Source organism: Trichoplusia ni, chromosome 4 (genome assembly GCF_003590095.1).
Source record: "Trichoplusia ni isolate ovarian cell line Hi5 chromosome 4, tn1, whole genome shotgun sequence".
Lineage (NCBI taxonomy): Eukaryota > Metazoa > Arthropoda > Insecta > Lepidoptera > Noctuidae > Trichoplusia > Trichoplusia ni.
Window position 1 is genome coordinate 5,128,955 of NC_039481.1, and position 14,840 is coordinate 5,143,794.

Below are 14,840 nucleotides of genomic sequence, written 5' to 3' on the forward strand. Positions count from 1 at the left end.
AATCGGCATTGATTTGTAATAAGCGCATGATAAAGCATTTTGGGACTATTCATATCTGCAACCAAGGGTGCCAATAGTCTTAATTATATTAAACGAATTCAGATTACTGCTGAAATCACAGCTAATAAGTCGTGTCGTCAATATGGATAAGAAATATACAGCTTTGTTGTTAGCTTTCTTGGTGGTGGCGGCAGAAGCTAACTCTATCAATGTTAAGTCTGTTCCAACATCGCGTTTGTTGGAGCAAAGGTAAGCATAAGTTACTTTATTTTTCTGGCCCTTCATAGGCTTTTGTTACCTGGTATCACTAAACTTCTTGTTGTAAAATGTATTTTTTATTTATTTAAATGCTCACACAATAGGTGTAGGAACCTATCTACCTAATTCCGTCACACGGCATTAGCAATCCCTAAGTACCAATTTCTGTGTAAAATACAAACACTTTGACCGTCCAAATAATAATCAACATATAATGAATCAGGCATCTGTTTTTTTCTTTGTTATTCTTCTTGGTAGTAGGACACTACTTTTCTCATTACTGAGGAAAGTAACTACCACCAATATTCTTTACCACTTAGATATCACTCGCCAGGCCTGTTTTGGGTCATCCCATTGTCTATTTAATTAAGTTGTACTCAAATAATTCTAACGCATTCTTGATGGTAGGTGAAGGTGTTTGGATTATCTAGAAAAATTTAGTCACATCATGTAGGTAAATGAAGTAGTGACGTCCTATCTGTTTATAGATTCGAATAAATCTGAATAGGATCAAAGTTTAAGTAGGCCCAATAGGCACATAGTCATGGATAACCTCTTGTTTCAGCAAAAATTGGGGTGACCTTGGTCAATCAGCCACGGTCAACGAATATGTGGACAATACTATTGAAATGATTGTGCCCTTCATCCAGAAGCATGGTTTGGACCCCATGGATCTGCCTGATGTCGTCGAAGGTTTCGAAGTTGTAAGTAGATACGGATACGTATACCTACACTGGACTTTCGATTTGGACTGAATTAAATTGTGATCGTGAATGTGCTATTCGTGTTTGGTATTTTCACGCTCATGTAATATTTCAAACGATATCTACAAATAGGTACGCAAAGAACTTACACAATAAAAAACGTCGCGTAGAATGGCTTAGGAGGGTGTTGTTACCAAAATCTTTCTAAAATCTAAAAATCTTTCAAAAGATTTCTACATCACTTAGAGATAAACAAAAATACTGTCTACTATTACAGTATCTGAATGTTCCCTGATATCATGAAGTATTTCAATACATCTGTGTCTTGATCTGTTTCATCTGATAAAACGATAATTTGAAAAACAAAAACAGATTTGTTTTAAATAATAATTACATTATAATAGTAATCTAATCACTCTTATCACGATTGTAGTAGCGTACAAAATCGTCTAATCCTTTTAGAAGTAATTTTCCTTTGTTTAATTTTCTTGCTTATTAATTAGTACTGGTACAGAGGCAAAACCAGGGTTGCCGATTAGGTATTGAGGTGTCTTGACGTCACGTCGATTTTATCTAACTAGACATATGTATAAAGATTTTACAGTATCTAAAGAAAAATAACCTAAGCCAATAATAAAAGTTTTAACGTTTACTCTCAACACCTCAACCTACCTATTAAATTAAACAGCTCTTAATACTTCGTGATGATACTTTCAGAGGCCCCTGTTGATCACATACAGCGCTTGGCTGAAGATCCACGATGGTTACATGACTGGTCTGGTGAACGTCTCTCGCTCCGGTAACCAGGATGTCCACTACTTCGCTAAGATGCTGCGTGTGCGTGTGCAGCTGCAGTTCACTAACCTTCAGGTATGAATTTATAAGTTCTCACTATTTCTAGTGTCTACGACTTGCACGATTGATAGAGAAAGATTATAGTATAACTTAAATTTCCGTAAATTTTGTGTGGTTTAAATTTCTTTCGCTAACTAAATTTTAGGATTGAAAGTCATTTTTAAAGCGTGTGGAAAGGATAACAACCACTTAAACAAAAAAGAAATGCTTACAGATTTTTTCCTTGTCTTTTTCAGTTCATTTACAAGTACTTGGTGAAAGTCATGAATTTGGGACCCACCGGTGGTATCATTGCCTCGCTCAACCGTTTCGTGGTCATCGTTGATCTGCTGCTAGACTTCAACAACGACGAAATCCAACTGCAGCAGTTCAGGCTTACCGACATTGGGTTAGTTACTTATTATAATTGCTTAATAATATGAATAGTAAGTGATAGTGATGTCTGAGACATTTGAAATGAGAATTTTTATAATTGAGGGTCATTGCCCGCCCGCCAATTTAATAGGTTGTGTCCAGCAAAGAGGTCATCATACTTATTATGATCTCAAACTTGCTATTGTCAAGTACTTACCTACTTACATCTAAGGCTGCCACTACCTCCAGCGCAAAACTGTACGGGTATCTTTTTTTATTTGTTTGATAATAAAAACAAAACGTTTTATCACTTTTGTAACTTCCTAATGTTTTTCTCTTGCAGCCGTCTCCGCGTCCGCTTCACCGGCAACATCCTCACCGACTGGCTGGTCAACCCTGTACTCAACGTGTTCGTCAGGATCTTCGATAACATCATCATTAAGATCGTGGAAATCAACATCCGTTCCGCTGTTCAAGAAGAAATTGACAACATCAACAGAAGTGTCAAAGAAGTTATCAGGAACATTGAAGCAATGAACAACAAATAAAATGAAACAACTTTTAATTATTATTATTATATGAAAATGGCTTAGAGAAAAAGAAAATGATTCTTCATAGGCTGTATACATATATGCATATACGTATTGTTATCAACAAATAATTGGAACTTGTAATAATAATAAAATCCAGGCTAATTGAAAATGAAACGTTTGTATTGTATTAATTGTATGTTTGAGGTACATTTTTATGTTTATGTTTTAAAAAATGGTAACTGACACTCGTGCCGCGGGGGTTATTACAAATATACATGACATGTCATGCACAAAGACACCCAAGCTCCGGACAAGCATTCGAGAATTACACAAACGCGGCAATCGCATCCACGACACGTTGTGCGCGGTGGGTTTGGTGATATCAACCACTCAGTCAAAATCTTAGTGAGCTGCACTAAAATAAAAAGAATTAGTTTACATAGACTGGCCGTATATGTCGGCTAAACTTAATGGCACAGATAATTTTCGTTGGTTGTTTACCTATAAAATTTACACACTCATCAAATTAAAAAAAAACAATAGCCTTTGAAGGCTTGATTTCGATAGTTAAACTGTCGCGGTCGCTTTCCGGCCATCGCGGCAAGTTTCGCAAGATACAAGCCAGCGGGACATTTTTAGTGCACTAGTGTGTACGTCGCTAGCACAGGTGCACTCTCGGTTTCTATTTTGTATAACTCGATGGGCTGGAGAGAGATACGCTTCAAGACCCACATTTTTACGTGCCTTCCGAAACAGGAAAGCTGTGTTTTTATTTTTAAAACGCACATACCATTCGATGAGTCTGTGCTGAGTGCGTGGAGAAGAGATCGGACTTGATACCTTTGATTTTGCAGTACTGCGCTCTTACCATTAGCCGCTCTCTCATAGATTCAGACCACTGCATATAGTGATTATTCATAAATTGTTGAAATAGCGTAAATACTAGGTATGTTGATGCTTATGTTATTTTTATATTGTCACCACATTAAAAATGTTTAACACATGTTTCATGCAAATAAACACATCTTTATCTTTATCTTTATCTTTAGGTCTGTGGACTCCGTGTCTGAGGGTAGGATATTCTTGCACTTTGATCTTTCTGTAAGTTACAAGTTATTATTAAAAATTTAAGCTTGACAAGTTGTATATTGAATTTGGCATAGGAAGCTAGAGTACGCTTAATACCGTACTTATTTTTAAATTGAAATTATCAGATAAATAAATTTTAATTCTAGCAACTCCTCATATTTTAAGGATTGTCGAGAATGTCACTTACCTCGGACGGGATTTGCTTTGAATCTGTCTATTATTTTGATGTTAAATGTCACTGCCAGAAATTGACATTTGTCACCATCAACTGTCAAGTCCACACCACATGTTGTATTTTCATATTGTGGAGTTGTACGAACCCTATTTATATTTACGTAGTGCTATAAATTTAAGATGGGGAAGGCTAAGAAACTTAAACCCTCTCAAGTTGGGAAAAATGTGGCATTAGCCGATCAAATAGAATCAGTGAACGCAGTTAAAAACAAAAGTAGAATTAAAGAGAGAAGTAGACACGATGATGATGAAGAAGTAACTATCTTTTAATTATGTTAATGGTTATAAGTCAAAGGAAAGAATGAAGTTTAATATTCCGTATGTTTTAGTTCGTCAACGCAAACTTGTCTAAAAAAATTCTACATGCCGCCCGAAGACAACAAGCCGAATTAGGAGACGACAACGAAGGTCCCTCCCCAGCAAAACATGTGACCCTTCCTACTTCATTTGCAGGTAGTTACTACTAACTTAAATGTAAATTATAAATATCCAAGTATTGTTGACCTATTCATCTTCCAAACTGATACTTGAAATTGTCGGGAAAGACGTCTAACCATAAGGCACAAAAAATAATGATTTAACTTTATTTTAAATTACTTTTTAACTCTATTATTATAAATAATAAAATTGCAGTTTATAATCATCATCCCTTCACTTTATAGATGCTGATTCTGATGATGCTTCTGGTTCAGACCATGATGATTTGGATCCAGATACTTATTATGATAACATAGAGATAAATGAAGAAGATGAGGAAGCCCTCAGGATGTTTATGTCGTCCAAACCTGAAAGGACACGCACTCTTGCTGACATTATCAAAGAGAAAATCACTGACAAACACACAGAATTACAAACTCAATTTTCTGATGTGGAAACTTTAAAGTTGCAGAATATTGACCCTAGGTAACATTCTACATCTGTGAAACATTCATTTTGTTTTAGGGACTTATTTTTATCAATAGGTGATGTACACCTATTATAAAAAATAAAGGAACAATTCATTCTTCACCTATTTTGTTGACTTATTAACATTCTTTTAATATTTTGCAGAATAAAAACAATGTATGAGGGAGTCAGAGATGTGTTAAAAAAGTATAGATCGGGCAAGTTACCAAAAGCATTCAAAATGGTGCCACATTTACAGAATTGGGAACAGATCCTTTATATAACAGAACCTACTACATGGTCTGCGGCTGCTATGTATCAAGTATGTATCATATTTAAATCCTTATTATTCATATCATTATTACCCACTGTTAGGCCTAACCTCCACTTGCCAGTAAGCAAGCAATTCTATAACTGTTATGTTGTTAAGTCTAGCTGACTATTATATATAACTTTTTTTTAAGGCTACAAGGATATTTGCTTCAAACTTAAAAGAGAAGATGGCACAGAGGTTTTATAACTTGGTTCTACTGCCTCGTGTGCGAGATGACCTCGCTGAGTATAAGAGATTGAACTTCCATTTGTACCAAGCATTAAGGAAATCTCTCTTCAAGCCTGGTGCTTTTATGAAGGGAATACTTTTGCCCTTATTGGAGGTAAGTTTAACTTGTGATATGATGTTAATAGTTGAAATAAATTATGAATTGTATTTCATTTCCATAATTTTTTCATATGTTAAAGCAAACCAATCAGAATGTTGTGCATAAACAGTTTTTTTTACTTGTAAATATGTTTTTATGTTTTCACTTTAGGCAGGAGATTGCACATTACGTGAGGCTATCATTGTAGGGTCTGTATTAGCTCGCAATTCAGTGCCTGTATTACACTCTAGTGCAGCTATGCTGAAGATAGCAGAAATGGATTACACTGGAGCTAATTCTATATTTTTAAGAATACTTTTTGACAAAAAGTATGCTCTGCCATACAGAGTTGTTGATTCTGTTGTCTTTCACTTTATAAGGTAAGAATATTGTAACTATAATTGCATAATAGTGGTTAACTTGCTTGTTGAATATAAAAATCTAAATACTTCTAATTTGACTGGTTGATTAAAATTTTTATTTTTTATTTAAGTGGTTTCTAATTCAATATAGAAGAAATTAACCAAAAATAATGTTTATTTTTAGATTCCAAAGTGATCACCGTAACTTGCCAGTGCTATGGCACCAGTCGCTTTTGACATTTGTGCAGCGTTACAAGGCTGACATCTCCACTGAACAGAGAGACGCCTTACTAGAACTGCTGAGGAAGCAATCCCATCCTACAGTTACACCAGAGGTAAATATTTGAGGAAACCTTGTTGTTTACTAAATTAATTGGTTTTAGGATATTATTTTACTACTTCTTTGTCTTATTAATAATTTAATAATACAAAATTACAAATAAATACTATGTGTTTCCTGACTTAATCAAATATTTTATTTATATTTTCAGATTCGAAGAGAACTGCAAGCAGCGAAATGCAGAGATGTTGAAAATAATGAATCAGTATCAAGTGCTATGGTTATTGAATAAATTGATTATAATACGAAATAATTCAAATAAATCCAATGAAGTATTTTATTTATAAATAGATCATGTTTGTCATAACATAACATTATTAATGTTACTTAAATTAATTGGTCTATCTATTTGACTAGTTACAAGATGAATGGGTGGTACTACGGATGCACCACACTCACATTTTCGTCCTGATATGTAGTCAAACGAGCCGATTCTATTTTTGCATTTCTCACAGTGTATTTTGCCCTTAGTCCATTGCTCTTCTTCAATTTTCTGTTTGATCCAATCAGGTACTTTATCCTCACTGATGTATATAAACCTCTTGATATTATAACTATCGCATTTGTCGGGATCACAAGTAAGGGAGCTGTCGAGAATGCATGTGTCCTGAAATAGGATGGTTCGGCACTTATGGCATTTTATAGGTTTAGAACTCATTTTTAGGTTACATTACATTCGGAGGAAGGTCATATATTATATAGATGCTATTGCCTACACCACACATAAATCGAATCGATAATTAACAAAATTGATTTCAATTTTTAGGTTATTACTTGTGTATTGTGTGAAAACAACAATACGTCGCGTGAAAATTGAAATTTACTTGTTGACAGATCCAGATGTCAAATGATGGTCAAATGTCGGCTGACCATGGACTTAGCGGCTGACTGACTACAGATAAAAAATAAGATGCAAACAAAATATTATTTGGCTACTACAGACTGATTAAAGTTATAAAGTGTCGACGCTTATTTTTATAATCCACATCTCCACATAATTCGTTTCGCTGGCAATTCAAGCTAATAACTGGATTTAATTTATACTTATTTTCGTCGGGCTTCTTTATCTAATATATTTTATATTCTTGTTTGTATTGCGTTGTTTTAGAACATTAAAATCGTATGCAAAAGTAGCGCCCAGATTTAAAACAAGCTTTTATGGATCACTCAAATAAAGCGGGAAGCAAACCCGCAACACGTCGCCCCGCTGCTCGGCAACTCTGTGCTTTTAACATCGTTTTACGTGTGCACGCATCACTGACTTATGACGCTACGTTACTAGAGAAAAATAAACGACGAAAAGACCCAGTGTGCCCCGTGGTCACCACCAAAACTGCTCTGGCGAGACGTAGCTACCCGTGCTTTAGCAGCCGTCTTTATAATACTATAAACGAAATTTGCAAAATATATATTCGTTACCTAAAACTGTAGTTAGTAGTGTTCTCCAAAAGTTGACGTACGATGAGACTGAACAACTCTTTGCCTAAAAATCATACGAGCGCTTCTTAAAACCGATTTAGATTAGTCTTTTATCGTATGTATATTCTTTAGTGGGATATAAATAAAAAAAAATACAAATATCTCATATAAAACAAACAGCTAAACGCACACATACACACGCATACTTCACGCACACCACACCCATCCTCACACACCCTTACACTCACACCACAGTACAGTACACACGCACACACACACACACGAACACACACAACCTCACACACACACCCACATATCCTGCTTTCATAATTTTTTTGATTTTTTTTTGAAAAAAATAAAATATTAAGTACTTACGTGGAACTAAATTTTACGCCTATTAAAGAAAATGCAGCAAATTTGGCAATAAACTGTAAGAGGAATGTGCCTGTGTCTGTAACACAGTTTATACTAGCACGGACACAGACGTTCACTTTGTCTCAAATAATGTATAGTGTTGTACTTGTTCTTATGTTTGATTGAGACAGACAAATTGTTTGTTTACTTTTTGAAATAAATATTTATTATCATTAGATATTATTATTAATTGCTTGGTGACCACTCGTCGTTTTGTTGTAACCGTTGTAGCCGTTATTTTCAAATGCGAAAAAAGGAATTCTTTAGGCAGATGTTTGAAAAGTCCGTTATATTGATTCCCTATATGATAAGAGTACTAAATATACTTGAGGTTAGCAGTTACGAACCAGGAATTCTGAAATAAAACAACAAGTCGCATGTGCGTGATATTTTATTCCACTGAACTTATTCCACGAGAATTTTGCGCTGTTCAATGAATGCAAACTTTTGATTAACTATGTGACTAATGTGCTCTGTTTATAATGCTCTAAGTATGTACATGTAAGTATTTAGCATGTACCGTTTACGCATATTATTATAACAATAATGAACAAACGTTCAATAATTTGTATAAAAAGTATACCTAAAGCAAAAATTTGTGGCTTATAAATTAACTGTCATAATATCGTTCCAGTCAGTGCTTACAATAACATACATGTAAATAAAATATTGATCGTTGTTAACTATGATTATTACAAAAACAATCATGGTTGTTGGAGGTTTGAAAGCAAGCTATTTGATGCGGAATATTTTATAATATACACTGAACGACGTTTAATATAATAATTGTATCTGTAGGTACCTATAAGCCGGACGTGTTCAAATTCTTGTTATTTATATCAAACATTCCTACTCAACATGGCATATACTTACAGTTTTTTTTTCTCAAAGAAAACACAAACATCTTTTATTATTGCACAATACAACCTACTCTGTTTTATTGCTACGTTTTATGATTTTGGTTTTTAAATAATTACTTATCTAGGTATTTAGAATCCCGTAACTGATATAAAACATTTCTCGAGATAGTTACTTATGTTACTTATTTTTTAGCTTAAGTACTTTACACTTACACAAATCGCAAATAGTTAGGTGCTTACTTTTGTAGACACTTATTTGATAAGGCAATTATTTTTGATATAAATAATAGAATTTTTACACAAAATGTTGCTAAGTTATTTTAAGTAACAGGATAAGCTGGTTCAATCCTGTATTCGTAGAATTGATGATTCTGAACACAGGGCTCGATTAACACTTGACTGCGTCTACTACAATGAAAAACACAAAGATCTTGCTATTCAGTTGTACTTTCAGAAAACGATTTTCTTACATTTCGAACACAATCATCTATATTACCTGCAGACTCACATACATAGGCATTTCCTTATCACTTATCCATTAGTTAGCTTTAACCAACAATCAGTTCACACAATCTTCAGTACAGCAAAACAGTTTCAACAAATATCGTAAGTAGCTTACACTTACCTAGTTACGACACGGTTAACACGCAACATGCTTTAGAATAATGTTTTGTCAATAACAGAACTTGTTCATACCAGAACAAAACTTACACTTTTTATAATAATTAGTGAGATATTTAGGTAACGACGAGATAATTATCTGAAACTTTAGGAGATGTTCAACAGGTGTACCTACCTATGAGTATTGACTCACACATTCTGTAGCGGATCATGTGTCATCGAAAACTCGAAACGGCTTATGACAGGATGAAGGCAGGGAGACTTTATTGTCGATTTTTTCGCATTTATAGTTATCAATATATTTTATTTGTCTATTAAATTCTTGTCATAGGTTTACTTTTCATTGGATTCTTATAATTTTAACCTAATGTTGGTAGTAATACCGCCAGAACCTCGTCGGTTATCCCTGGAGGCAGAGGTATTCACACTCTTGTCTAATGATAGTTTAAGTAAGTAGGTACCATGTAAATGGGCAAGCTATTCAGCATTCAATTGAGCACGATTCCCTCATTTTGGGATTTACCGAGCAACAAACATAAAGCTTGGTAGCACTTTTTTGCCTGCAAAAGTCGCTGTTTTAAACATTTGTCTTAAGATTAGTTATAAATGAATTAATTAGATCGAAGGTAAGCTAGTGACAACTGCCTTGTGATTACGGCCACATACATTAAGGAAGTAAATTCAAGCCAAAGATGATTGACGTGTCAGGACACGGCTGATTTTAAATGTACTGAATTATTTATACAAGTATTAAAATATGCAATAAGGTTCAAGAAGAAATCATTTTATTGCAAGGTAATACCATTTTGACCGCAATAATAATTTCCAGCTCACAGAATGTATGAAGCAATACCGTTAAGTATTTTAAAATAATGATACGTGCGCTTAATTTTCCAGCTTAACAATATAAAATTTCGATCACAGACAAAATTACATAATACAATGCACGCGTCATGCTTTGCGCTTATGTTGTTGAAATATAAAATACTTAACTTATCATTACATTATCTAATATAATTGTGAGATTATTCAAAGCTGAAACAACCAGTTTTCTGTGACTAAAATATTTCAAGGCAACAATTTTTAAATGATTAAGCGAACATGTTTTCGCAAGGTGGCGACTTATACTACTTAAAAGCTAAGTAAGTAATTCTGAAGGGCGTTCTCAGCTATGATCGCGGCCTACAAACTATTTACACAATATTATTTATGTAGGTATAGTATAGAATACGGCTCCAAATAGGTCATATAGGATTTAATTAAAAATAACATAAAGAAAGCTCGAATGTTCAGGCTCCAACCGTTGTTCAAGACTTAGCGACTGAAAAAATCAAACAGTCGATCAAAATTTAGAGCTTTACGCATAGGCTAGCATTATTAAAGTTGTGACGCATCTATTAACTGTTTTTTATAGGTTGAATCATAGATTTGATGTTGTTAATTTTCACTCGCAGAAATTTTAGCAATAACATGTTGGGGACAGTGAATATGCGATCACTTTAGCAGTTACAGAAACCTTATTAACTAGTGTTAAATGTTAGTAAGGGCGAATTAACAGTCATTTGAAATGTGATGTAGGCATCCAAAGTAAATGAGCGAAATGCACTACAGATAACAATGAATAAGGTTTCTTAAGTATTCTGTTATTTAAAAAAAGTAGAGTGAGTGCACGTGTGCTGGCAAACATACTAAGCATTCGAAACTCTACATTAATCAACATTAATATAGACATTAGATACCTACGATTAATTTTATCGATGGTAAGTTATATTTATTAGTTTAGTATTAGTGTCTAGGATCTTAAGATATCGTTATAACTTATAAACAAAATTACACCCTGTGCTTAAGCGCTATTAGTCAAACATCTAAAACATTCTAGCGTGTTTGGAATGTAAGGTAACTTGGAGGACCATAGTAAGGTTTTTGAATGGTTAAGACCAATGAACCTTAGCTTAACATAATAACAAATTGCAGACGATACTTGGAACATTTGAACTCTATTGTGTAGGTAGGTTAAAGTGCTTCGGAAACGGGTTAAGGTCGTCGGTAAGTGTTAAGAGAGCATTCGTTGTGTAGTCGTGTTACACGATGATGAAATGTGTGTAGGTACTTTTGATTCAGTGTTGTCAACTTACAAAGTAAGGGGCAGCGGAAATGACAGCACTTAATTTGCATCTTCGGCCGAAAAGGGACTGTTTGGTATATTCATAATTTATACTTATAATAAAATGTTAATGAAGCTATGTTTAATATTAAACGATTTTATCTAGAAAAAGAATCGTGACGTAACTTATCTGACTTCATTATTTTCGTTTTCGTAACGCGTTGGTGATCAACTCATCGATGTTAACTTTACTTTTTCAAGTTCATTCAATATAAAATTAATGGCTTTTGTTTTTTTTTACTTTGTTAATGACTTCAACGTTATTAGTAGTCAAGGAGTTTAAAGATTCTTATGTAATTTTGGACGTCGTCTAATTTCCCTGCCTTTCTACGTTAGCACACATAACGTAAGCTTGACTTTGGTAGCAAACAGGACTTTGTATGTCACTAAAACCTCTAATGTTAATATTTTCGAATATACGTTTACTATTTTATGACATTCAGGCATATTGAAGTTCTATATCTACGAAAGCAAATAACAATGCTTAAATGTAGACCTAGAATGCTTGGCATACGATAGTGATGTAAAGCAAAGCTATTAATTTTGATAAACTAGATAGATTGAAGAATAAGTACATTTGAGAATTGACCAATTTACAAACGTAATTCTACGTATCTAAATATTTACATTATATCACCTACTCCGCGCCTGAAATCAATTAACTTCTGTTAAACTTAATGTGCGATTCACCGTTTTCTGTTTATTTAATACTAATGCATCTTTATGTGTCTATTAAACAGCTATTAATTACGTCTATATAATTTCTTGTAAAATGTATTATTTTTTGATCTGGTGAAATAAATTAAAAAAGATAACGTTTTAGGGTAAGCATATTTCACGATATTTAAGAAAAACCTTAAATAATTGTTTTATTTATTGTCTAATTTTAACTAACAGGGATTTTATTGATTTTGTGAAACAAACCTTTGATTTATTATTTTTAGTCAATAATGACGTCACGTATAGTGATCAATTTGGCAGTTTTAATTTAACAACTATTTATGTACCTATCACATGTCGCATTTTTATTACTATGAGGGTTGCCTGTTTGTAGTGAAAAATAATTTGTTTTACATCGGTTTTTAATAAATTTCTTTACTTTATTATCTTAGAGGTTATTTAAGTCGTACCTTTCTCGAAAAGGAATAATACAATATATTGATATTCCGCTGACAAATGACAATCTAGGACGTAGGGCAACCCTGATTACCACATTATTTCAACCTCTTTATTAGTTCTATAAGAGTCGAGTTGTAGATCGGAATTATTAGAATTTATATGTTAGTATACTTTTATCTTTACTCAAACAAATATACTCTTTTTTCATAAGTTATTGCCATCTGATATGAAGTAGGTTTTTATCATAAAGTTTCATAGTATATCTAAGGTCACATACCATTTTAATTGATAATGACCAATGTTTTTTCATAGTTCAACGATATTATTTACAAATAATAATTGAATCAAATAATCAGAAAATACGTAGCTTAGAATTAAGGTCGTGCTTTTGTATTTTCGCGTTTTAAATATTATGATTGACAGGTTTTAATAATATAGTTAGATCTATAACAAAAGAGCGGAGAATTTGTGTAAAGCAGATTAAGAAATTAATAGATTCCATTGTTACGTAAAAGTTGCGTGAAACGATATATTTATCTCATCAGATGTGAAGTATACAGAGACGGGGCTCCAGCTGGGCCGCCTCAGCGAAGGCCGGGAATGCGTGCGTACACCCTCAACGGCAATAAGAGAAGCTAGTCAAAACTTCTTGCTAAGTTGCCCAACTAAGACTAAAAGTGTTATGGGAACTCAGCAGGCTGTTCTGACATAATTATCAGCTTAGAATTGATGTCAACAGCCACTTACGTAATACGATGTAGATCTTAAACAAATGGTGGGCTTTATTATTGCTTATTATGATATATTGGCGAAATCTTACTCCGTAACTAGGATACACATTACAACATAAAGTTAATACTTTGAGCCACAATTATAGTTATTATATAAAATAACATGAGAAAGTAGATAAACATTATTAATATTGAATTAGTGTTCGTACACATCCTTCAGGTTGCAGGTATTTTGCGCCTGGTAACATTTATTTAAAAACTGGTACGAGAGCACAGGAAATTAAAATATATTAATGAAGTTATGGATTATGTCATAGACAATGCGTTAATTAAGTGTGTGTGTGGTGTACATGTGTGTCGAGTGAAACTTCATAACCGCACTTCCACAAGGAGCATTTCATAATGTCGTTCGTAGTGTTACACATTACCTAGCTACTAAGTAAAGGCAAGGAGCAAGGACGGGTAGAAAGCGTTTATCGTTTAGGTACTCGCTTCTGGAAATACAGTTCACGGTATTTACGTAGTCTCTCAGTCTTATAAGCCTCATTCTGAATTAGCTGAAGTCTAGAATAGAATAATTACGTAGATACATTAAAAAGTCAATTTGGATGATATTTGAGTTAGTTAACTTAAACACATTAACCGGAAGGGATGATGAATACTACGGTCAGATAGTGCTATTGTACACATACCCATGCGTAATACATCATTTAAAAATGTACTTCTCTTAAAAGCCTGTAAATTACATTCATAAAATTAAAATTAAAGCACCCAATATATCCACCACTTATTGCATTTCTATAACCACTCTTGTCGTCGTACACTACCTAAGTAATGTGAAACGGCTTCGCATCCCTTCGACGAACCAAACCGAATCCGGCTCGCTAGACAATCCTAAAGTTTTACTAAAGCGAACATTATTGAAATTTTATTACAAATGGACTCGGCACGGGCGGGAGAAGCCGCCCGCTCGCGAGATCGCGAGGACGTGTTTATTTAGGCGTTAACGGAAGTACAAAATTGGTCCATGCGTCGGGTGAGGGCCGCGTCAAAGGAAGCTCCGGGCGTCGTCGTGCCGGAAGCGAGCTATGCGCCGGCAGAAGTGGAACCGCGCGCGCGGCAGGGACGGGCGCGTGCCGCCGGGCGCGGGCGGCTCTCCCGCCGCCGGCGGGCCGCTCGCCAGCGAGCCGCACGACGCCGACTCGGCTAGCGAGCGCGTCGACGGCCGCGAGCGGGGGGCGCTCGTCTCGCCCGCCT

General features: G+C 34.5%; 2 protein-coding genes across 2 annotated transcripts; both read left to right on the forward strand.

Annotated features, from left to right (window-relative positions):
• Positions 1 to 97: 97 nt before the first annotated feature.
• LOC113492675 lies at positions 98 to 2,878 on the forward strand. The gene is made up of 5 exons (XM_026870271.1): positions 98 to 249; positions 824 to 962; positions 1,680 to 1,832; positions 2,054 to 2,205; positions 2,515 to 2,878. The coding sequence occupies exons 1-5, from the start codon at positions 143 to 145 to the stop codon at positions 2,717 to 2,719; spliced, it is 756 nt and encodes a 251-aa protein (XP_026726072.1). The 5' UTR covers positions 98 to 142; the 3' UTR covers positions 2,720 to 2,878.
• A 1,148-nt stretch (positions 2,879 to 4,026) lies between these two features.
• LOC113492674 (bystin) lies at positions 4,027 to 6,518 on the forward strand. Its single transcript, XM_026870270.1, has 8 exons — positions 4,027 to 4,282; positions 4,357 to 4,480; positions 4,690 to 4,930; positions 5,078 to 5,234; positions 5,377 to 5,568; positions 5,725 to 5,933; positions 6,100 to 6,250; positions 6,407 to 6,518. The coding sequence occupies exons 1-8, from the start codon at positions 4,148 to 4,150 to the stop codon at positions 6,485 to 6,487; spliced, it is 1,290 nt and encodes a 429-aa protein (XP_026726071.1). The 5' UTR covers positions 4,027 to 4,147; the 3' UTR covers positions 6,488 to 6,518.
• Positions 6,519 to 14,840: the final 8,322 nt, after the last annotated feature.

Excerpts from the sequence above, each read along its gene's own strand:
- LOC113492675 (XM_026870271.1), top strand. The coding sequence starts at position 143 with ATGGATAAGAAATATACAGCTTTGTTGTTAGCTTTCTTGGTGGTGGCG. Across the intron at positions 1,833-2,053 it reads TGCAGTTCACTAACCTTCAG|TTCATTTACAAGTACTTGGT; the intron begins GTATGAATTTAT and ends TGTCTTTTTCAG. Across the intron at positions 2,206-2,514 it reads TTCAGGCTTACCGACATTGG|CCGTCTCCGCGTCCGCTTCA; the intron begins GTTAGTTACTTA and ends TTTCTCTTGCAG.
- LOC113492674 (XM_026870270.1), top strand. The coding sequence starts at position 4,148 with ATGGGGAAGGCTAAGAAACTTAAACCCTCTCAAGTTGGGAAAAATGTG. Across the intron at positions 4,283-4,356 it reads GACACGATGATGATGAAGAA|TTCGTCAACGCAAACTTGTC; the intron begins GTAACTATCTTT and ends CGTATGTTTTAG. Across the intron at positions 5,235-5,376 it reads CTGCGGCTGCTATGTATCAA|GCTACAAGGATATTTGCTTC; the intron begins GTATGTATCATA and ends CTTTTTTTTAAG.